The sequence below is a fragment of the Ambystoma mexicanum genome, chromosome 1q (assembly GCF_040938575.1).
Source record: "Ambystoma mexicanum isolate Mex_15411 chromosome 1q, UKY_AmexF1_1, whole genome shotgun sequence".
Classification (NCBI taxonomy): Eukaryota; Metazoa; Chordata; class Amphibia; order Caudata; family Ambystomatidae; genus Ambystoma; species Ambystoma mexicanum.
This window is the reverse complement of record NC_090922.1, coordinates 864,454,156-864,478,570: the sequence shown is the minus strand read 5'-3', so window position 1 is coordinate 864,478,570 and position 24,415 is coordinate 864,454,156. Positions and strand designations below refer to the sequence as shown.

Here is a 24,415-nt window from a genome sequence, read left to right as displayed (position 1 = left end):
CGTCTGCAACTGTTTAGATAAGTTATCTCCTGTCTCGCTTACTCTACCAAGCAGCACTCCGCTGGCATGCGAGTGCTAACACTGCATCAGGATTTCAATTGCCCAAAAGTGTATGCATATGAAAGAAACACCGTTGCTAACAATTACATGCTTTACAGAGGTAATTGCTGGACCTTTTTTAACAGAGCAGGAACAGAACGGACCAGATGTTGGTTAGTGTATTCATCCACACCAGTATCCACTGTAAAGCAACCGAGTTTGGTTCATCCTCCTGGTGTGTTACGAATGGATAGTTTCGAGCCAGTGGAGTCCTCTTGGCAATGTATAAAAAAGCAGGCTGGTCTTGGATACAGTATCCCATGGTAGACACTGTAACGAAATAAGTTGTATGGCCTTTCTCAATTTGCAACACAATCTGTATCCCAAGGCTAAAGAAATTGAAGAACAAAATGGCACAGTTTTCACCTAAATAGTGAAACTTGGAAATACACATGATGTTTTCATACCTTGAGATTTACACATCAGAATTATATGTCATCCTAGGGTCAGGTGTTGATGATCATGGACGCCTTGCCACAGGAAAGGATGAGCACTTGTTTGTGAGGCAGTTCCACTCAGATGGAAAGCACAGAGAATCAGGTGACCAATGACGATGAATGAAGGTGTCTGTGCAGAAGATACATATTGCAGACATCTATGTTTCCTATCCCTAAAGATGGTCGGGACTTTTTTTGTACCCCAAACTTTATTTTCCTGTGCATTCTTTTCTATGCCTGCGGGGGAACACCCTCGCAGCCGCAGAATCACATTATACCATACAGGGGAACTCCTATTCCGTATAATGGGATTCTGCATTTTCATTGCATTCAGCATTTTTTATTCCGAAATAAATGGTTGATATCAATTGCTGGGGTGTGGTGCAATTTGTTCCAGTCTCTCACCATGTTTTAGATGTTCTTTTTTGTCTGCAGATAACCGCCACGCGAACAAAATGACAACCAATCTATTGAGATGGTCAGGGTTCAGATAATGACTTTAAACCTGATTAACACTCCAAATACAACGGGGAAACAGCATCTTTGTCTTCACAAATGAAGCCTTTGGAGGTACCAATCGACTTCCTAAGACTGAATAAGATAATGGTGTATTCACAATCTTCATACTAGCTGTGTTCAGTGCTGGGAATAATACCCATATGTGATTTAAGTTAAAATATCTACATGTCCAGCAAGGGACTAGCTCCTTCATATCCATTGTTTAAGGGGTTGGTGGACTGCCATGGCACATCTCACACTACAGAAAATCAGAAATCTAGAAGAGCCCATGGTAATTAGGGCTACCTAACTCGTGCTCAATTTTTGAAGCAGACACCTTATATGGCATGTTATGTTAATATGTCTGCATACTGAGGCAAATCACCACCATAGTAAATTCAGAGCCAAGGTTCGTCAATGGAGTGATGCATACTGTGCCCCCCATTTGCTGGAGGAAAGAAAACTAGCTAAATTAAGCCACAATGGTCGAATTACGGCGAATAGATGCAATGTTTTCCCAAAGGCCAGCACACTAAAATATAAGAGGCTGACTGTGACCAGAGTATGAAAATAAACAAGCCAGTAACAAATAGGTATTTGCAGTAGGGATGAATTAAGTTGCAAGACTTCTACCTCACAAACGTCTTGCAGTATACCACAGAGCTTTAGAAAGTACACAAAACTGAAGTTTTTAGCAGGCACTACTAAATGCCTCAAAAAAAGGTAGCAGGCGCTCCTCTCCAGAAAGAGCATGGCATGATAACCTGTTCTGAGATGAGAGTTTGCAGCACACGCTTTTTGCTCACTGTACCTTTCACAGATGGAAAATATCCATTTGCACATCAGTCTTTGTCCCGCCCACATGGGCAGTCCAGCACCGAAATGCTATGGCAATTCCTCTCTGAACAAGAGTACCAAAAGCAACCCCATACACGTGTTTCAGCCTTTTTGGGCCTCATCAGTGAGGTGAAGCTTTGTCTCTCTGAGCACTACTAAATGCCTGGACATCGGATTTTCAGGCATTTAGGTACGCATATTTGATTGATACAATGGTAAATGGTGCTTTATTTTTACCCCAACCAACATCTCTAAGAGAAAATTAAATTCTGCTAACTTGCTCATTTTGAACTAAGAAAGTGGTTGCAGAGAATTATTCATGTAAAATACAATTGGACAAAATTATTTATCGCAAACCAATTACTTCAAAGTCAAAACAGGCCAATAGAGATGACCATGCTATGCACTGCTGACAGCAGGCTATACAGTATACCACTTCCACACCCTGTTCATCTCTTGTGACTGTCCTGGGGTGAGGTTTCTCTACATCATCGTGACGGGAAGAACTAATAGACATTCCGGTAAGATAGCTCAGTGGGTTGCGCGCTCGCTGCTGAGATCTGAGGGTGATCTGCAGGTCCGAATCCCAGCAAGGCCAACTCAGCCTTTCATCCTTCCGAGGTCGATAAATGAGTACCAATTTCGGTTGGGTGATATTGTATGTAAATATGTGCTCTGTAAAGCGCTTTGGGTAAAGGCGCTATATAAATAACACATCATTATCAATACATTCTTTGGTCTGTTGTGTAATCATTGCATTTTTTATACTAAAACCCAGGTAATTACTTTTTTGGGGGAGGGATGAAAATATGCAAAAGGTGCAAATATGGCTACAGGTGTTTTCCTTTCCAGTAAATGTACTTTAGCAGCATATCTCTCTCTCTCTCTCTCTCTCTCTCTCATATATATATATATATATATATATATATATATATATATATATATACACAAAAACGACTATGCCAATAACACTCATCAGGTGGGCACTGCTAGGCAAGAATAATGCAGGGAAAGAATTCTCTGAGGGCTATGCAGTATTTAAACCATCTGCATCTTTATTAAAGTTTAAATACAAACTCAAGAGGGATCACATCCCATTCAACCGAAGTTTCGGTGTATGCTACAGCTTATTCATGGCAATATATATAAAACAGGGCACCGGTCACTACGCTATAATTATGGTAAAACAGAGTTACATAAAAAATTGCAAAAATTAATTGCTAATAACTTTTGAATGGTGTGACGGATATGGCAGAAAGTTCGGCAAAAAAAGTTTGGCACCCCCAGACATTGAAAGTTTTGGAAAGGATTCTCTAAAAAAATAAAAATGTTATTAAGAAAACCAAAACCGTAGTTTTTGCCTAATCCCCATTACTTTTCCCATAGACAAAAAAGGTACATGTTTGCCGGACCGCACAGCCAAAACAACTGGACAGATTTGAATCGGGTCTGAAACAACCTTGCCATGAAATGTTGACTTGTGATCCTTTTTTGTTTTGGGGATATTTTGTCCAGTACTTTTTAAAAATATTTGACAGAGAAGGGGGGGGGACTCTTCTCCGGAATAGATTGCTATATCTCAGGTAAATTGACAAGAAACGGGTTGTTTATAAATGAAACAGTTGCCATCTTCTAACTGTGAGAGAGAGCCCTGGTTATACCCCAGGTTATAGCCAAGGGTATCGAAAAAACAAAACACAGAAAAAAAAATACATTTCCAGGTCAAAAAACATGCAAAGCCATCAGGGTAGAGGTGGGGGTGGCAATAGGACACCAGTTGAAACTTGGGAGTTGTAGGTGGGCTAGGTACCACATTTGTAACCCAAGCCTCAAACATTTTTCTCATACCTGTGGGGTGCATTTACCAGCCCAGCATAACTCCCCTACCTCACCAAACTGCATTTCAGCAGTTACTAGCAGAATAGCTGCGCTGGCTCCTTTGAGCACTATTGCTTTGCGCTGTCTTTACCAGGCACATACAGGGCGAGATGAAACATAGAACACCCTGAGAATTGCTGCAAGTCATTTTCTTCAGTTGCATCAAAAAGAAAAATTCAAAAGCAGCCTAGGGCAGCGCTGCTAGGCTGCCAGCATAAAAACTTACATCTAAAGAAAAGGAAATGTTCTGCATTTAAAATGACTTTGCACTGATGCCATTTCCATTTTTTTCAACATTACACAGTTGGTTCCAGTAAGACACGTTCATGCCCATTTATCTTCAGGCTATACACCAGCAAAGGAGGGCAGACCTCCCTGAAAGGCATTATGTGTCAAGGGAAATCTGTGAAATAGCAGAGGAATTCACTCCAGGGCACACGGCAAACATTTTACTTTTGCAACATTCTAACACAATCCAAACCCTTCAGAAAAAGCTCTCTCTCTCCTTTAGCTTGATGTCAGTTTCAGAGAATGCTTGCATTGGACAGACTTCTGTGTATTAGAAATTGACTATGGCTATAAATAATGTTCAGAATATAGATGCGAGAAAAAGCCACATGTGTAAGGGGACATCCAAGGAATATTAACCCACGTGTAAAATTGTGCTTTTGCCAAACAAGAAAATGCCTTTTAAAAAGTGAAATGTTAAATTAAGGCCCTGTGCGTGCATAGAAATGTGATGGGGGCTTGCTCTAAAATGAACATGAGATTTATTCCTAAAATTACTTGTTTCTGTGACAGAAAGCAAGAAATAAAAATGCGTGTGTTTGAGGCCAACAGAACAGGTTTAGCAGGCCCTTGCTTCAAAGGGCCCTGCCTCCCCTGGGAACAGAATCACCTTCCCCAAGTGGCCCAGTGCCCTGGAAACTATGAATGGGCCAAGGTGGAGAATCTAACAACCTCGTCAGATGAATCAGCAGTGCTCCAGCATGAGACAATGGACTGCCCTAGCACAGAGGTGTGAAATCCTCCGATACCTCCCCTCAACTCAAACTGAAGGACTTCAAAGGCGATTCCATGGCAACACTGGGCTAAGCTAACGAGAGCCTGACATTTGGCTGGGGGCTGGAAGGAATGCCAATATTGGGAAACAGAGCCAGCCCTTTTGATTTCAGATACTGTTCAGATCATGTCATTTATTTCAGTAATCAAAAGACATATTAATGTGAAATTATGACTGTTTAAATGTCATGTTTGCGCCATTAAAATAAGACGTTGTAGGTTTTCCTAGCATGTTGGGGACACAAACGCCAGGAAAATGTCATGTCTGGGGAGAGCATACATGGCACAGCTTTGAAAATTAATGAAAACATGCCCTGCGATAATATGTATACAGATATACAATTGTAGAATTTTAGGTGAAATGTTTTCCATGGAAATGGCGAACAGCATTGCACCATTTTGGGATTTGAATGGTATATTCTGTGTAAAATATGGAATCTGCCTATCTGATTTTCAAAAGCGTAACAATTGTAAAAAGGTGCATTTTTGGGCTATAACGGATTTGGCAAAAATAACTGGGATGGCCAGGTATCTCATAAAAAACCAACCATAAAAATTAAGTCACCTCTTTCAGTCCAATCTGCTTACAGGGAGAAAGCGACTTCCATAGGCTGACCTATCAGATTTAGATGTATGTCTAGCTTAGTTCTGCCCACATAGTGAAGATACTCTGATGTCATCTGGCCTATAAAGATAGAGACATTCAAAGTTCATGGGAGACCTTCCAGAAAATCTGACAGGCAGACATTAAAGAAAATCCAGCATTCATAACTCAACATCCAGAGATCCAGATATTCCCCATTCACCACGCAAGAATGCAGATTCCAGAAGGCAGGCCAGAGCTAGCTGACTCTACCCAGACTGAACCTCTGATCCAGAATTAAAACCCTACTAAAATCCCAATAATTTGGGAACAAAGGGGGGGAAAGCTCTGGTACCCTTTTTGGGAGTATCCTGTGACCAGACAAGCTTTTGCCCCACTACCTGCTTGCCCAGTTGATGCACCTCGCTGTCCCCCGTGACCAGACTAGGCCCAGCTGTCCCCATCTGGGAGAGCCTGCTGCGCAGTGAACAGATCTTGACTAGCTGTCCAGAAACCCGGTTTGCTGTCCAAGCTACCCATTCAAGCTCTTGTTGTAAGTATTTCCCTTCCCCAGTAACCACAAACTGCATCCCTTGCTTTGTTACCTTGTATTATGTCCAATACCATAGAGATCCTATAACTGCCCTAGCGAAATCCTTAAACTAGTCAGAATCCTCTGTTTATCCTGTCCTTGAATCTACAGGTGTTAACACCATTCTTTCCAATCCTTTTATTCCGCTGTGGAAGTCCTTAGTACTATTTTGGATAAATTCATTAATTCCCACATAAAGAGACACAAGGCGCAAGAGGGTTAAAACTGCAGCTTAACCCTTTTCACAGGCAGCATTTCTCTTTTTAAGAATCTAGTCACAAAAATATAGTTTTAGTAGAACTGGTCATTTTCCTTTTGAATTCGATTTTCCCAGTGTACTGCTTTTCTTGTAAAACCCGAGTTTCTCTCCCCCTATAAGAATCCCATACTGTCATTCATTCAGAGTTACCCTTTCACTTTCATATCCTACCTGTGAGGCGTCTTTGTAGCTTAGCATCAAAACCGCATTCCGATTTGCCTGTTTAGCCCACATTTCCAACCGTGTTGCGTTTTTTTTAAACCTGTGAAATGAATCAATTGTAATTTGTCCATGTTCGATTTTGCTGTACTGTTTTTCCTTCCAAAATCGATTTTCTGAACTGTATGCCCGTTTTCAGTACATTGCCTTGTAGTTTGCTAGTTTTCTGACATCTTTGATACTGCTATACCCATTCTTGCCTTATTCATTCAACCGCTCATGTCAAACAAGTAGTTAGTAATTCCGAGTGCTATTTTGCTCCGTTTCAAGGGTTTTTAATCCGATTTTGCTCCCATTCAGGGGTGTAAGGTCGGATTTCCATTCTGTTTGTTGCGTAGTATACCTGACTTCTTGCTTCTCCTTTCTACCCACACAAAATCCAGTTAACAGGGGTTTGAGGGAGTGTTGCAGTGGGAAACTTTAACTGTGGTGCTATCGGAAAATACCACCTAAAAAAGTAATCTTGCCTTCATTGAATTGTGAACTGTATATCTTATGTAACCAGGTCAAACTAAATATATTCTATCAATTTACATTGTAATTACCACCACACTGGTGATTGCTGCCTATATTAAATGTGTGTGATTTTCATTGGAATTTAAAATAAATAAATATTGTATTAAAACAAACCGGCCTGGTTCATGGTTCATTGCAACCTGGGTTATTTGTAAAGGGGGGTCTGAGACAGGTTGGGTGCCTTCTCAAACTGAATTTGTAATAAATAAAATAGAAGTGTTTTAATTGTGCGCTGCATCCCCGGCCAGTAGAAAGAGTCCTGGTCTGAGGTGTACCCTGCCTTTGAAATCCTTAACATACCCTCAGCTATAACCTGTGGCATAGCCGCGGATAGATGACATCTCAAAGCAAACTGTGTCACAGAAACACTGTGTTGTAAATCTACACATAGTCATGGTTATATGTAGTCCATACACTGGAAATAGGCATACGGGACTATAACTTTGGCACCATTTGACGATTCCTCACCAAACTGCAAAAAAGTATATGGCCACCTCTGAATGATTATGGAACGTTTGATGCGGTTTCGTCAAGGGGGGTAAAAGTTATAGTTGAGTGTCCCCAAAACTTTTGAATCCCTCATAGACATAATGGCAGATGTGCTCACTTCTACAGCTCAAACCGCAGGATGGATTTGCACCAAAGGAGTGGCGGCTAGGTCCTGAAAGCGAGCTTTTGCAAATTTGGTGTAAATCTGTCCAGTAGTTTCTTTTTTTAAATGGCCAAAAAGTTGTTAAAACTAAATGGGTGATATCTGCATCCGGTCTGCAGACTCACATCCTGATTCAGTGTCTGCGGACACTTCTGGACCAATCTGAGAGCTGCATCATGTTCACAGACATTGTACGCACCCTCAGATTGGTCAATTAAAAACATGAGGCGCGTCAAAACTTTTGAAACAGATGCCATGTTTGATTCAAGAAGTGCACCTGTAGTCCGCGAACATCATAGTAAAAACATATTTATAAAAACAACATTTCACTGTCTGGAGAGGTGAGGGGTGAAGATGATGGAATGGGACATATTCATAAAAAGTCAAAAATGAGGATCGCGACAGAAGCCTTTTGCAATTGCCTTCTGCGTGGGCCGGCTTCGCCTGCCGGTTCCTTCGGACTGGATAAGAAGGCACAGTGAAGGCACCAAGCAGCTGGGCTGGACATCAGTAGGCAGCCGTCTGGTGGGAATTGGTGGCGGCCATCTTACAATGTATTCTAACCCAGGTGGTTAGTTTGGGAGAGCGGATCTGGTACCTGATGTTGGCAGAATAACGCTTCAACAAGCGCTGCTCCAGCAATAGTATTATTAATGCTGGCGGTTTACCAATAATGGAAGAGGTGCACGGTGTGTGCTGCAATGTATGCAAAGCCCGCAGGCTTACCTCACATATTCGCTGCAATACATCAGGACTACAGTGTATGATGGGGCTTCTCGGCTTTACACACATGGTAATTGACGTTTTGCTTACTTGCATGGACATGCAGGAATTAAAATGAGCCTTTTGTTACTGATGACCACGATCTTTAAAATGACAATTTGCTGAATAATGAGACAGGAAAATGTTTTTGTGTTTATTAGCAGTATGTGTTATTTTCTGTGAGAAATTAAAATAATATTTACTTATTCTTTTATGACATTGGTACGTTCTAATAATTATTCAAAAATAATCCAAGTCAAATGTTTCATCTGGCTTTTCTCATGTTCATGTTTTATTCCAATTGTCTATACATCTATGTTAGCAATTATATCAGTAGTTGCCACTTGTTTTGAATTCACATGATTTCTAAAGGATTACATTTGTTTTTGGATGCATTTCACAATGGCTGCATTGTGTGCAGGTTTGTCACGGTTTACTTCAACTGATTGTATATTTCACCAAAATGTAACCCCCTATTGGTGCCAATATATAATTTGTTTGTTATTGTAGGCGGTTTCAGGAGGCATTTCTTTTTCTAAGTCTTGTCAGTATAATTAAGTGCAGGAGAGTGGATTCACTGGATGGAGGACCGTTCAGCAGTAGAATTGCAAACTAGCATGTATGTAAAATAGGATTAAAGCAGGAACATGTGTGCAATCACAAAAGAATTACAATGTTGAATTATTTCAGAATACTTATATGACCATGCAAGAAATCCTACTTCTCCAAAATTCATTTTCCAATACAATACTGGCGGGAGAGAAAGTTTGAGTTTACATACATACTTGCTTGTGTGTGTAGTTGTCCAATTGTACATTGTCTACATTTTTCTGTGTATGTGTGGGTTTGGTGCTGCAGGTGATTTTGTGCATTGTGGATTACGTTACAGAATTGCTTACATTCCTGTGACCTTACAGTGCATACATTTAATGTGGAGTTGAGTGGTTGTGGATGTATTTCTGTGTGGCGTCAGATATTACACAGCCACGGTAGTGGCTGTGTAGTTATGGTTAAGTTGCTGTTTCCATAGGAAGAGCACCTTTTGGGCGGCTTATAACTTCGCTCTCCCTGGACGGATCCTCACCAAACTTTGCAAAAAAAAGTATATGGCCCACTCTGAATGTTTTTGCAAAGTTTGGTGAGGATTCGTCCAGGGGGGGAAAAGTTATAGGAGGGGTCCCAAAACTTTTTTCCCCATAGACTGAATGGGAAAATAATTTGTGCACGGCTACAGCCCGAACCGCTGGACGGATATACACCAAATTTGCGGCAGGGGCGGCGGCCTGGTCCCGAAAGCGTGCTTTTGCAAATTTGGTGTAAATCCGTCCAGGAGTTTTTAAAAAAATGACCAAAATGTAAGGCAAAAAAATTAGTGATATCTGTGTTCGCTTCGCGGACGGACTTCCCTGTTCGCTCTGCGGACAGCACCCCGATTGGCCCATGGCCTTGCGTCATGTCCGCGGACATGCAACGTGTTCGCTGATTGGACGGCGAGGGGCGTGGAGCGGGTCAGATTTTCTGTGACGCCCGCCATCTTGTATTCGCCGTCAACCGCGTACAGCGCGGTGAGACGTGGATAAAAAATTGTATTTAGTGCCGTGTGTTGGTGTGTAAGAGTGTTTGGGGAGGGTGGGGGAGTATGAGATAGGTTCAATGTTTTGTTTTTTTTATGTGCTAGACGTTTTTGTTGCATTCGATTTGTCCGCGGAGAACATGGCTGTTCTGACATTTTGTAAATAAACTAAATGGTGGGGTGTTTAGAGGACGGAGTATGTGTCATTTTTGTTTGCAAGGAAGGTAAAAATGAGCTATGAACACTAGCGGTGTACTTAATTGTTCGTAAATACACAAACTGGGGGTGTCCTCAGGACGCTGTCCGTATTGTAATATGTCTAGTTGAATGTGTTCTAAGAAATGGTTGCAATTACACAAAATGGGGGTGTTCTGAGAACGTTGTTTGTATTGTTCGTTGTCAGGGTGAAAGTGTTTTAAGACCACTCCTTTTGTCCGCTAATAGTACAATTTCCTATGGGCGTCAACCGACTTTTTGTCCACTAAAGAAATGATAAATCCGGCTGGTGTGCGCCGACATTATGTGATAATCCTATGACTGGCGCTATTGACCTGGCTGACTTGCTTTTGCGACACTAAATCATATCTCCCACCCCTAAGCATGATATTATCAAAGCATTCATATTCCTCGCCTCTCTCCGTGACGTTACAGGGTGCGTCATCAAACGCGCCCAGTTCTCTGCAGTCCTAAGTGACTTTACACAGAACCCGGAAGACAACACATATTATGTCACAACACAGCGCGCCACAATTCGGAATATGAAACAGTGATTTAAAAGCAAACAGCAAGATTGTAAATTTTGTAAAGTACATTTATTTGACATCAAATGTTTAGAGTATATTCAGCAATTTGCATTTGTCTTTGTTGTAGATCCGCAAAAGTTCATGTTGAGGCACGCAATGTTCCTTTGCGGTACAGAGGGTGTTAGATCAGCTTACAACTCAGTGCGCCACAATTCGGAATATGAAACTGTGGTTTAAAAGTAAACAGCAGGATTGTACATTTGGTAAAGTACATTTATTTCACATGAAATGTTTAGTGAATATTCAGCGATTTGCTATTGTCTCTGCTGTCGATCAGCAAAAGTTTATTTGGAGCCACGCGTTGTTCCTTTGCGGTAGATAGGCTGTTGGTTTATGATAAAAGCAGTAAATGGTCGCTCTGATAATCGGAAGGTTGCTCCAACAATGAGCCATTAGACCACCCTATTGGTTGGTATGTTGTTTGGAGCCGCTAGTACTGCGTAAGGGCATATTGGTCCTTGGCGATTGTCCCATAAAATGGTGAGGGTCATGAAGTTGCATATTTGGACCTGCACCTGGCAGTTGAAGACCCCATCCGCTGGAGTCTGTAAATCGTGACATAGGCAAAATGGGGCCACATACCTGTTTTAAAAAACATAAATTAGTCTCACCAGCCGATCTTCATTAAAAATCATCATTTTATTTATTAGAGCGTGAAACTATTTGCTATCGAAGATAGTGCAATGGAGTATGTTAATAATAAAATAATAATATTTTCCCATTCACATAGCGCTAAGAACCGTGAGGTATCTAAGCGGTGCTTATTATTAACCACGGTGTGTGGTGCTCATTTATCGAACACGGAAGGATGAAAGGCTGAGTTTGGAGTTTGGCCTTGCCGGGATTCGAACTTGCGTTAGCAAGCTGTGCACGGATGTCAAAGCGAGCGTTGTACTCGCTGTGCCACTTGACAGGCTACAGTGAAGTGGCACAGCGAGTAGAGCGCTTGACCGTCTACAGACCGGTTAAATTATTTCTATTAACACCCTGTGTCGTCTGCCTTTTTCAGAGCCCTCTAAACGACAGGGGACCAATTCGGCGGTGATAGTGCGCGGTAGAAAACATTATGCCACTTTCAACAAACAAGTTCAACTTGAGCGGTCTTTAATGCTACGCTATCGTAATTATATTTGGTATTAAATAATCTAAAGGGTTACTTACAGTACAATTGCAATTTCCATTGTCTACGAGTGGTTCAGTCCCAAAATACGACTCCGCGTGTGCGAACGATCTTTCGCATAGTGATATAATATATAAAAGTGGTTTCGTTTCAGAAATTTCATCTTTATCTTCTCTTACGTTTTAGCAAGACTCCTTCAAGAGAAGTCTTTCATCACAATCTCTGTCTGTCAAGGTCAAAACACAATACAACCTTATAGTCCGCTTCGTGAGCCTCTCCGGGCCCGAGAAGAAAATGGAAGCAGCTGACCTTCACTGTGAACGAGCATAAATTCTTACTTTGCAACATTCTGTGTAAAGCCATCTGTAGAAGTTGGTTTTTGCATGCCATGTTTGTATATTGTTTGCGTGATATTAAAAAAAGTTTGTTTAAGGGACGTTATGGTTCTAAGTACAGCCGAAAGACCCCTGAAAATCGAAAGTTATGGTAAGCTATGAAAAATAACTCGCGCCACCACCGTGCACTGCTAAGACTAACACCCAGGACATCAAAGATGACATCGCAAATGTCATTGATGAAATCACTGATGACATCACATGTGTATGTACTTTTCATGGAATTTGTGTACTAGGGATTTTTATTATAATGTGGCGAAAAAAGTGTCAAGGATATTGCAATAAATATCATACCGTTATTAGTGCTTTGAACGATGCATTGATATAAATAGCATTGTATTATGGGATTCTATCTAGTATACTGAGCTACTAATGGAGAAACATAGCATTGTGTGCAGAGTACAAGATGAAAGTATAATATTTGTAATGTTAATATGCTGAATAATGAAATGATAATTGTCCTGAAATGTTCGAAAAATTCACAAAATGGGGGTGTTCTGAGGACGTTATTCGTATTGTGTGATTGCTTAGCTGTATGCAATGAGGGAATGGCACAGAGAGTAAAGTGGACGCCGTCCGCGAACACCGCGGCTGTTCGTGGACAGGGCGTGCTACATCCGGGTTCTTCCAGGAAATCCAACATGGAAAGAAGACTGTACGGATCAGCCAATCAGATGTCGAGGTTGTGGATTTGTGTTGAAAGAGACTGTGTGTGGTGAAGATGGCAGAAGTGGAGAAAGTCAGGGTGTTGGTGCTCGGAGATATGCTTGTGCATGGTTTACAGCAGTACGCTGAATGCAGGCATGTTGCAAAGAACTTTGATGTGAAAGGAGTGGAGGTGGTGTGGAGCACTGTGCCTAATTGCAATGTACAGGGAATTGTACAAGTTTGTGAGGATATGGCCACGATGAACAGTCCGCATGTGGTAGTTTTGCACTATGGTGATTTCCATTTGGGCAACGTCAGTGCCCCTACTTTGTTGGCTGATTTGGAACGCTTGGTTCAAGCCGTAATGAAGATCCTTCCAAATGCGAAAGTAATTTTTTCTGGATTACTACCTAGGGCAATATGGGACAATAGTTCAGTTTTTTGTCCTCAGCAAAACATTGCTAGGTGTGTCATCAACCGAGGCATGTGTGCCTTCATGCTTAGAGCTGGTATGTTCTTCTGTAACAATGAGAATATTGATGCCAGTAATGCTGTTCATTTTAAAGAAGAAGGCATTTCTTTATCTTTTACGGGAAATGCCTTTCTATTTTGGAATGTAAGGGTTGCTTTGGAGAAGGTTATGTGAAGATTTTAGGAGTAAAGTAAGAAAAAAAACCAAGAAAAAAAATACAAAATAACAGGTGTCTGTCAAGCATCTGTAAAAAATAAAGAAAAAAAACGTCTCTTTTCAGCGCCAACTTCAAAGGGGAAATGGGGCACACTATTTAAATTTACATTCAACACGCTCAGATTTTGGATGTGTCCGCAGACATGGCGGTAGTCCGCGGACATGAAAATCACTACGAGGGGGTTAGTATGTTCTATGTTACATGTATATGAAGTCAGGGATATTATGGTTAAGTTGTGCTACTAAAAACCTATGAAATTCAGTGAAAAAACTTTGTTAAAGGGACGTTATGGTTCAAAGTAAAACCGAAAAACCCCTGAAATTCAACAGTTATGGTAAAATAAGCAACCATAACTCGCGCCACTGTGCACTGCTAACACTAACACCCAGGACATCAAAGATGACATCACAAATGTCATTGATGACATCACTGATGACATCACATGGCTGGCTCTACCTTTTTATCCTTTACTGACATATCGAAGCCACAGTTTTCTTCAGTAACAGTCAGGAAGTAAAAATTGAAAAGGTACTATATTTGTAGACTTAGGGTCAAGTCACATCATATGAAACATATACATAGCGGAAGACACAGGCTTGAAAGAGAGCAATCCTTTCTGTGCATGAAGATAATCATTAGGGTTATCAGCACTTTCTCATAGTTTTATTTTTATTACTCTACCTTCCCTGTATATGCTCATATTTGTATACATTATACTCACTCTCCTTTCCTTTGGGTGCAGTCACATCATGTGATACACATACATATGGTAAGTAGCAGCTTTGAAACAGAGCAATATTTTCTCTGCATAAAGACAATCAGTTAGGTTATGAACTCTTTCTGCTACTATTTCTGCTTTTTTGTTTACTTCACTGTCCCTGTATATACTCATATTTGTATGTGTTGTTGTCTCTTTGTGTTTTGTCTGTAATAATTATGTATTAAGTGGGTTTTATTATCTACTTATTACATGTTTCACAGTACGCAAAAATCTAATGAGAAAGCAGTTATCATTTCAGTATTCAACATGGCAAGATTATGAATATGGCACCTTCATCATGTATGCTGCACACACTGCCTATGTTTCTGCATGAGTAGCTTAGTATACTGGATAGAACTTCATAATAGAATGCTATTTATATCAATGCATTGCTTAATGCACTAATTAGCTCATGATATTTATCCCAATGATCCTTGACAGTTTTTGGTCAACATTATAAGAATCCCTCCTACAGAGTTTTCATGAAAAGTAAATGCACATGTGATGTCATCAGTGATGTCATCAATGACATTTGTGATGTCATCTTTGATGTCCTGGGTGTTAGTGTTAGCAGTGCATAGTGGTGCGAGTTATGGTTGCTTATTTTACCATAACTGCCGAATTTCAGGGGGTTTTCGGTTTTACTTTGAACCATAACGTCCCTTTAACAAAGTTTTTTTTACTGATATATATATAAATAACACTTAGGTATGTTTCCATACTCAGCTGATACAATGTATCTGTGTTAGGTTTCCCTCTGCTGTACAAAAGGCAAAGTGCACCTATGTGTGCCCTTCGACTTCAGCAACAGCTTTCATTTGAACAAAGCAGTTTATCAGTGTTACTTTGCCCTGTGCTGTCCAAATGGCAAAGTGCACATTTAACAAACAGAATGAGCACGGTTCTACGTGGTCACCTACACCTTCCACTATCGCAAACATTTGGAATCATTTCAAGTTAATTCTTTCCATCCCCACTTCTCTTCACACAGGGCACAGCAGTTTTAGTGTCAATGAACAGTTAATTACTTGCTCAACATTTCAGTCTCTAAAGAGCAAAACGGTGTAGGACAAATGCCTCCTAGCTGTTCCTCTAACCCAGAGGTCGCCAAACAGTCGATCGCGGGCGACTAGTAGCTCACCTGAGCCTTTTCAGTCGCCCGCGCTGAAGATACCGAAAAATAAACATTTATCCTAAGTTATATTATTTAATGCTGCGTTTTGCAGCTATTTCCGTGTTCCGGATCCGAACCCTGATCCTCCCAATTGTGGGGGGGAGCTTGGCTGCTGTGCCACATGGAGCTGCTTGGAAATCCACTGACAAGTGTCAGTATCACGTTATGCTTCTGCAGTCCGCCTGTAGTACCACAGTTGGCCTTGTGCGCCCCCACGACAGTCTTGCTTAAGCAAGCTGCTCTTGTTTGCCAGAGATGTTGGAGGGGCTGGGGCAGGATCAGGATCATTGTGACCACGCAATGTAAATATCACAGTAGCACTGCCACTCGCCTGGAAATGTTCAAAATAATATTTAAAAAATGGTGCAATTTCTTTTATGTGGCTTCTTTCCAAATTCCACATTGTACATTTCCACTTTAAATCACTTCCATGACACAGGTACACCCACTTTTAGTACATTAAGCGATCCATAGACACGCTGTACAGTAGAAGCCTACCAGGGTAGCTCAGCAGGTTGACAGACCGATGCTGAGATGTTATATATTCAAAACTACAGGTTGTTAATCGTATGCCTTATAAAAAAAATTGCTGTACAATGTGTTTGGCCAGGGTATGGGTTGGGCTGGTTGCTTGCTTATATTCAGGGCTGAGGTGGGGATATTTCTGCCCCTGTAGTGAAAATCAAAAGTTGGCACCCATGAACCCACAGTTTAATTTTCTAAAAACTGCTGTCAGCATTACAGAATCATTTATTTGTGATCAACCAGTTTGACAAGCATTTAAAATCTTTATAAATATAACTTGTGCTAAAACACAGAGGGGCACACAAATAATGATAATGATGTGTTATTTATATAGCGCCTTAATCCAAAGCGCTTTACAGAGCACATATTTACATGCAATATCACCCAACTGAAATTGGTACTCATTTATCGACCTCAGAAGGATGAAAGGATGAGTTGGCCTTGCCGGGACTTTAACCTGCGACCTGCAGATCACGCTCAGATCGCAGCAGCGAGCGCTCAACCCGCTGAGCTATCATACCAGCAAATAACGGAGTATGTGTGGTGTCTGACAAAAAAAAAATTCAAAGAAAACTCGTGAACGCAAGCAGCATTTTTCAATTTGGAAAATTGCTTTTTTTTTATGGAAGTGTGAAATGCACATTTGGAAACCAATAGTGTGCCTAGCATGTAGAAAGCCTGCATAAAACGCAAAGGAAGGGGCACAAAAATGACAGGATATTTGTGTGGAAGTCCAACAAATATCTGTCTTTTTGAGACAGCTACTAATAAATAATAATTCAACAAAGAGGTTTTTGAAGTTCTTAATATATTCGTGAAGGGATTTGTTATTCCATCTGTTTAAAGAGGGGAAATAATGGAGCCAAAATAATATTGGTAAAAATTCAGAGGTTTATAAATATCCCCACCCTGATATCGCCCGCTAGTAGCTCTCCACTGTTGGCCTCCACTACAAGTAGCTCTAGCTAGCGTAAAGGTTGGAGACCCCTGCTCTAACCTTACTGCACATGTTCCATTTTAGATACTGTGTTTGAGAATGTGTGTGAGACAGTATAAACATCAATTTTTAGCCTTCCTTAAGCCATGTGTGCATACTGTGCATGTCTGGAACTGACAATACTTTTTTGAGTTTGGCTGATGACATTTGTCTTTTTATTTTTAGGAGGAATGCACTACTTCAGCCTAATGACAATGTGTGTGCCACAACTCCTGAAAATCAAAGCAAACTATTTTGAGATACTCGGCTAACTGGTGCCTTTCTCGCTTTCTATGATGAACCCATTGCAAATGTTTTTTAGTGATTGTTTTTGGCATGAAATGGTGATGAAAGTTTTCCAAATGTGTGGTTACCTTATGACATACATATACGCACATCACTGTCCCATGGGAGGAAAGTGTGTTGCAGTGTTTGCAAACAAACTGTTGAGACATTCACAAATGCTGCTGTCACATTGGTGCTCAAACACTCTGGCACCTGAGGGGTTAATACAACATGGTAAATAATAACCTTAGTCACAAAGTATCATAGTCTATGCGAGGCATTCATCTCGAAGATGTTTTTCACAAATGGAAAAAAAGGTGTTCCTCCAAAGAATTCTCCAAGTTGAATACTGTGAGAAACCAAAGGGTGTCTTCACCTACTAGTCCCTGGGGATCTATCCCTCAGGTGGCCAGGAAACGGCCATCGCCTTTGGATACAGACCGTGAGGGTGGACCAGTGTGGGAGGATCACCTGGGTGAGGGGTCTTCGGGGAGTGTGGCTGAGGCAACCAGTGGTGAGAACAAAGATCAGGCTGAGGAAGAGGGCAACTGAGAGTAAAGAAACTAACCCTTACATATCTCATTGGACATATCCTGCTAATCTGGTCAGGCAAAGTCAGACACTTGACTGTAATCACTGAGCAAAGTGGAACCCGAGAAGGAGCAAAACTTCTGGGGCGGAGGCAAACATACTGGAGCAGAGCGACCGAAAGAGGGACAAAACAAAGAAACCCAGTAGATCCCTGCAGGAGGTGGTTGCCTCCAAAAGACCTGTGAAAGATACACAGAAAAGGCCAAACCCCAGACAAGAAGACTGCATTGTGTTTCAAGGCTGCCAGTGACCCTCAGGGGTGAACGAGGGAGTTGGGGTGGCGAGGCCAAGCCTGCGGTATTAACCTTGACTCATGAATTAAAACCGCAAAGACAAGAAAGGAATGCACACAGCTGGTGAGTTGGCGAGCATCATGAAAGGCTGGTGTGTGTTAAGGAAAGATTTAGGTTGGTTATCTCACAATTGAAGGCTGCACGCGTGTGGATGAGGCACAAAGGAAGGCAGACTATAGCAAACATTAAATTACTGATAACTGTGAACCCAGTGATTCAGAGTAGCAGAGTGGTCCGGCCAAAGGAGGTACCCCACTCTAACTTCTCAGGGAAATATGTGATATCTTGGTATAAAGCAGCAGAGCGAAAAAACTCTGAATGCACAATGGTTAAGATTAACCGCGACGAAAGGGTCAGTTAAAAAGTGATTACTTTAAGATAAAGATTTCTATGAACATATGTGCTTATGGTGCTGAACTTCCAATACCAAGAGACACTGGGACAAATAAACAACATTGTGAGCTGAAGTAAAAGTCAAAATGGTCCTGCAGAGATTTTTGGAAAAGCCTTGCCCATTTGAAAGTCTTTGACATCTTTGAAAGGTCCGAGCCGACTGAGGGAGACCTGGAACATGAAATAAGTTAAGGGAAAGGAACCCCTAAGTAATGTGAATAATTGTATTTTTGTTGAGAGGCCTGAGCCCGTCCGAGGGAGACACACGTGAACTTTATGTTGAACTGTGAAAGAACTTTTTGTGAACTGGAATAAGTGACTTCAATGTTGAAGGCCAAGCACGTCTCAACCCACGTTTTGAACTGCCTTGTTTTTGAGAACCTGAGCCAGATTGTCTCATCCTGTTTACGGGGGACGCCTTACTCCGTGCTGTCCAACGTGCGGAGGAGAGCTGACTCAGCCATCTTGATTCATTGATTCATTATGTTCTAACAATGACTTTCCTTTACATACATACTCCCCTTTACACACTTTTTGTATAAGAGATAGGGCAAACATTAGGTTTTGTTAGTGTAGGCCATTTTGATTTGACAAAGACTGACTAGGACTGTTTTTTCTTTATTATTTGATAGTAGAGATTACTCCCATCATAGCTATAGGGCAAAACAGGAGTTTTTCCAAACCCCGAAAATTGAATAAAGGTTTTGAAACTTGCACCTTTTGTGTCAGTGTAATACTTGTGATACCATGCCTCCCTTACAATACCTATATGCGTTTTTTATAACTAAACATGATACAATTGAAAAATATAGGAAAATCAGCTTTGGCATAAGCATCAGGTCAACGGACCAAACACAATCTATGGAAGACAACCATTTAAAAGTGGTCAGGACCTAAACATCTCGTTAGAATGGTGGGTGCAGCTCTCAAAGTTCAGTCTTGCAAGAGAATATAACTCAAGGTTATCTGCTAAATAGTTGCAGTTATATTGAAGGAGCTAAAAGTAGTTCACCCAACTGAAGACAGTTTGAGAAATTTGGGTTGTGAGGATTTGGGGTGTTCATACCCATCAATTTTACATTTTCTTTTGTTTTATGGATGAAATCTGTTTATAGGTTATATTGCAGACTTAGTTTGATTTTTTTTAGAAGGTTATCTTAGATTATTGTTGTTACATCTGGTATTTTATATGGTATTTAAGATTGTATGTTTTGTACTTGTATTTTTTTATATCACAAAAGGCTCTTGGAGCTGTAAGTGTTAAAATAAACTCAAGCTCACACAATGAATGCTGTTATTAAACATACACATGCATTAAGTGGCAAGATACTTGGTATTGCAGTGGATAAGATGGCAGACTCACAGTGGACAAAGATGAAAAAATAAAGATGTATACACAGTAGTTGTCGCAAATCTGAAACGCCTGGTAAAATGTTAGTCTGCATGTGGGGCTTCAAGAGAGACTTAGTAAATCCAAGAAATGTACACATTAGTGAATGACGTCCTAAAATCAACATCAAAAATGAATAAGAGGAAACTGAAAAGAAAAAACATGTGACCGTCCCACCACCTTCTGCCTAAAACGGTGCCCATCATGCTGATTATAGCAGTGGATAAAGTAGGCCTCTGAATGGCAATCCACTGTGGGCTGACTCATTCCGATTCTTTACACCCCATCAAGCAACTCCGGGCCTAAGCATTCCCATTTCAATTGGTGCGGGTTCAATATGGCACTTTACAAATTCAATAAACTGCACCAAATTCCTCTCCCTCTGAGCAAGGCTTCCCTTCAGCACGAGTATGACAAACTTCATTTATCATACCTTTACATCATTGAGCTTGCAGGGAGATTTTTTGATTTCAGTCAACTTCAACAGATGCGTCAGAATATTTGGGTCAATTTCAACGTATGCCTCAGAATGGCAACCCACTGAGGGCTGATTTTTGCTCATTCTTTACACTTTTTCAGATTTTTTAATACACCCTCACAAACCATTCAGTAACTCTGGGCATTAGCATTCTCATTTAATTGATGCGTGTTCAACAACACATTTCACAAATTCAATATGCACAACAAACTTCTCTCCCTCTGAGCAGGGCTCCACTTCAGTATGAGCATGGCACATTTTATTCATCATAGCTTTGCATCATAGAGTTTGGCGTGAGGTCTTCTGATTTTGGGACAACTGGTTTTACCTCTAGTTTCTAATTTTCAATTTCATATTATTTTTATGCGCGTGTGCTTCTAACGCACCACCCATTCATTTCGGCGAGGTCATTATGCATAAACTGCAGCCATGACTAAACAACCAACCTCCTTGCCAGCAACATTCAGAGTCACTGCATCCTAGGACTAATGAAAATGTTCCACGTTGCTCTCTTTCAGCGTTTCACGGCTATGGCCTACAAATGCGCCATTGATGAAATCCATTGCAGCAAGGTCATTTTGTCAACTTTTTTCATTTAGTTTATGTGTGCGATTTAAAACGCACTAAACAAGTAATTTACTGCAATCACTGTGTATGGCAATGATGCCATGACCACACCCACAACAACGTCATCATGCTTGGAGGCGCGGGGTCAGAGGAAATTGTCCCTTTCTCAGCAAGGCCCATTTTCAAGGTTTTTAGGTGCCCATAGTAACGGTCCGACACAGAGCGAATCCCCCGCAGCCAGGCAACATACCGACGCCGCACTTCACCAAAGTAGACATTTTGAAGGTAATGAATGTTAGTTTCATCCATTTCTTAGTTCTAATCAATGTAGCCACAATATGACATTAGGAAATGCTGATGCTCAACATACACCACGAGGTTAAACTAACCCGTTCCTTTCTTTTACAATCTGTTTTTCAGCCGCAAGATTTCGGTATTGAGGACATTCCAACTACCCAATTAAGCAAGTGAGGACACTCCAACCCTCTTCTTGACCAAGGAATGCAAAGGAATGTTCCTGTACTGCTATCCCTTTTCTTTTTTTTTACCCACGTTCAGCACCTAAAAATGTTCGAGTAAAACAGGTGTCCATTGTAATCCTGTTCGTACTTTCAAACACCACTTTAGCAATGTTAAACATGCTACTATATATATCTTTTACCCATAGGTTGCTTGGAATTCCAGATCCATTTATATTGACACACATTGAGACTGCAACTTTGTCTGATGCTAACAATAGATCAACCAGGTACGCAGCTTTCTACCGACTTTTGTTACTGTGTGACAGTTAGGCACCAGCAATAATTTGCCTTCTTTAAACATAAACCACCTTTTAATAATCACTTTATTTGACCACATACCAATCGTGGACACTCGAGCTGGCTTCCGCACCTCTGCATGCATTGCACCCACAAGGTCACCGTCGGTACGCCCCACCATATCACACTCACCAAGTTTATGGTTGCATTTCTGGGGTTTAGAACAATGTAAGGCAGTCCCCTTACTTAGCAGTTTAACAAGCATCCCCCAAGCATCCCCCAATCTGAATGCATTCACACATTATGACTAGTTTCTCTTCTTTTTTGTCTGCTTCCCCCCTAGGGTTCAGTTGTAATTCTCTCTGAGGAAGGCTTTTGATACTTGCAAATCAGGTGGCCTGTTGCCGAAACGTGTACGGGTACACCAGAAGCCAATTAGGACACTACAAATACAATGATGAAGCGTACACACACGTAGGCAGATAGACCTGCACTGTTTGTTGGGATATTGAATCATTATGTCCCCTATTCAGAAAATACCAGATTTAGGGTATCGAATCGAGTCCTTTTGTTTTTTTAGACAGACACACCAAGACAGACATACCTGCAATACTCACTATGTTTGTTAATTGCGTATGGTGTTCTTATTGCATTTCCTTTATATTCTGAAACTGTATTTTGTTTTTTTGCTTTATTGCGATTTAAAGTCCCTGTCTCTATTCAAAAAAACTCTGTTGACTTCATTAATTAATTAATTAATTATTTTTCTTTCATTAATTCCCTGTGTGTTTTTGGATTCCATTTGAATAAATAATTCTTTAGTTTGAGCATGATACTAAGTGACTGCATTCAGCTTTGTATTGGGATGACTTTAAACGGTATGTCTGGATTGATACACGTAATAGTTGAATAATTAAATCATTTCTGAATTGTATCATTGAGCAGAGTGGACTATAATATTATGTGTTAGCGGATAAAGTAGGAACAGAGGGATATGGAGCAATCTCATAATAAACATATCTACCCTGCTGGACCAAGATCGCGCTTGACCAATTAATGCTATTTGATCATAAGAAATAATTAGTTGGTGTTTAAACATCAGCGTAGTTCATATTGGTGAGGGGAAGTATGAGCACAAACGATAGATGAAAATGACAACATATTTACAAAGCACAGATGAAGGGAGACCACCCTTGAAAAATGGAAAACACTGCACAATGATTATCAGAGAAGTGCTAGATTCTCAATGAAACAAAGAGCGATACCATACGAATGGGAGACAATAAGACCTGCACTCGCCAGTCTTGCATTCCTCTCATTATAGTGGGCATGTACTTATTTAACTGGTGTTTTAAAGCACAATCGATGTATGTCACTGAGCTTAACCCTTCTTACCTGACCTAAAGTCCTGAAAAGCAGCAAATAAAAAATACGATCAAGAAGATTTATATGACATGCAATAAGTATGCAGTCTTTTATTGATCAGGGCAAATGGTATATATTCAATTGCAAGTGCTTAGATACCGAGCATATATTTTAAATTAACAATATTTGAATTGATGTACATATAAAAGAACATTTCATACCTTTACTGTATGCACCCACTGCTGGTAAGATTTTGAATTTCCTACAAGTATTAAAACAGAAAGTAAATACACATTTTATTTTGTGCTTCATTAAAAGCTATAACATTACACAATACTCAATAGCGATTATTTCCCCTTCGCAGTTCTCTGCAGAGGTCCATGTAGCGTTGTCAGCAAAATATCTTTTAAATGCATTAGATGATTTTTAAATATAGTGCTTTGCTGAAGTACTTCCTTGGAGCACTGAGCAGCAGCAGTGGGCTTGTCAACTGGCCAAATAGCAAAAATCTATGTATGTTATCATAAACAAATATGCAAACATTTGCCACTGAAATCTATTATACACAAATTTCCCCATGAATATTGAGCATAACCTGATAAAGTATATTGTAGTGTACTGTGTGTTGGGTCGATGACCCCAGTGCTGACTAGCAGTAAGAAACTATGGCTCACTGCATCTCAGATTTTGTTTTTTCAGCATTTTCAAGTTTAGAGGATTTACAAAGAAAATGTTAAATAGGTTTAAAAAGTACATAAAAACCAGCTGGTTGGTAGTTTATATAAGTACGGGAAAGCTTGTGGAGGGAGAAAACTGTTAAAGGAGAAGACTGAAAAGAAAAAAGTCACTAGAGAAAATTCCAAATATATTGCAGACCAGAAAAGGATAGTGAAGCTTAGTGTAAGGGGCTACAAGCACGGAGGACCCTATTTAACTTCTACTAGCTCTTTTTACTATGTTGCAACACTCATACTTCCTAACGTCTGCGACAAAGACCGCTGCTTGTCCCTTGGGTTGATGGCTGGGTGATCCAGGGCACAGTGTGCCGCCAATTGCATTTATATTTTATTGGAATTTATAAAGCACGTTCGCCAAAGCGCTGGACACAGTTTACAATAAGCAGTACAGAATAAGTACTGGTGAAATACAGTGCCATGAGCAATCTAGTAATTTAGGGAGTGGGAGGAAAAAAGGTGGGCTTTTAAGCAAAGGCAGAAGGTATTTGTATTTTATTATTT

General features: G+C 40.6%; 1 protein-coding gene across 2 annotated transcripts in view; it reads right to left on the bottom strand.

Moving 5' to 3' along the window:
• Positions 1-24,415, bottom strand: part of DENND1B (DENN domain containing 1B) — a 2,623,009-nt gene that overhangs the window by 412,868 nt on the left and 2,185,726 nt on the right. For both annotated transcript variants that reach the window (XM_069641511.1, XM_069641512.1), the window contains one exon: positions 23,399-23,439. In XM_069641511.1, coding sequence (XP_069497612.1) covers positions 23,399-23,439 — 41 coding nt within the window. The remainder of the gene's footprint in view (positions 1-23,398; positions 23,440-24,415) is intronic.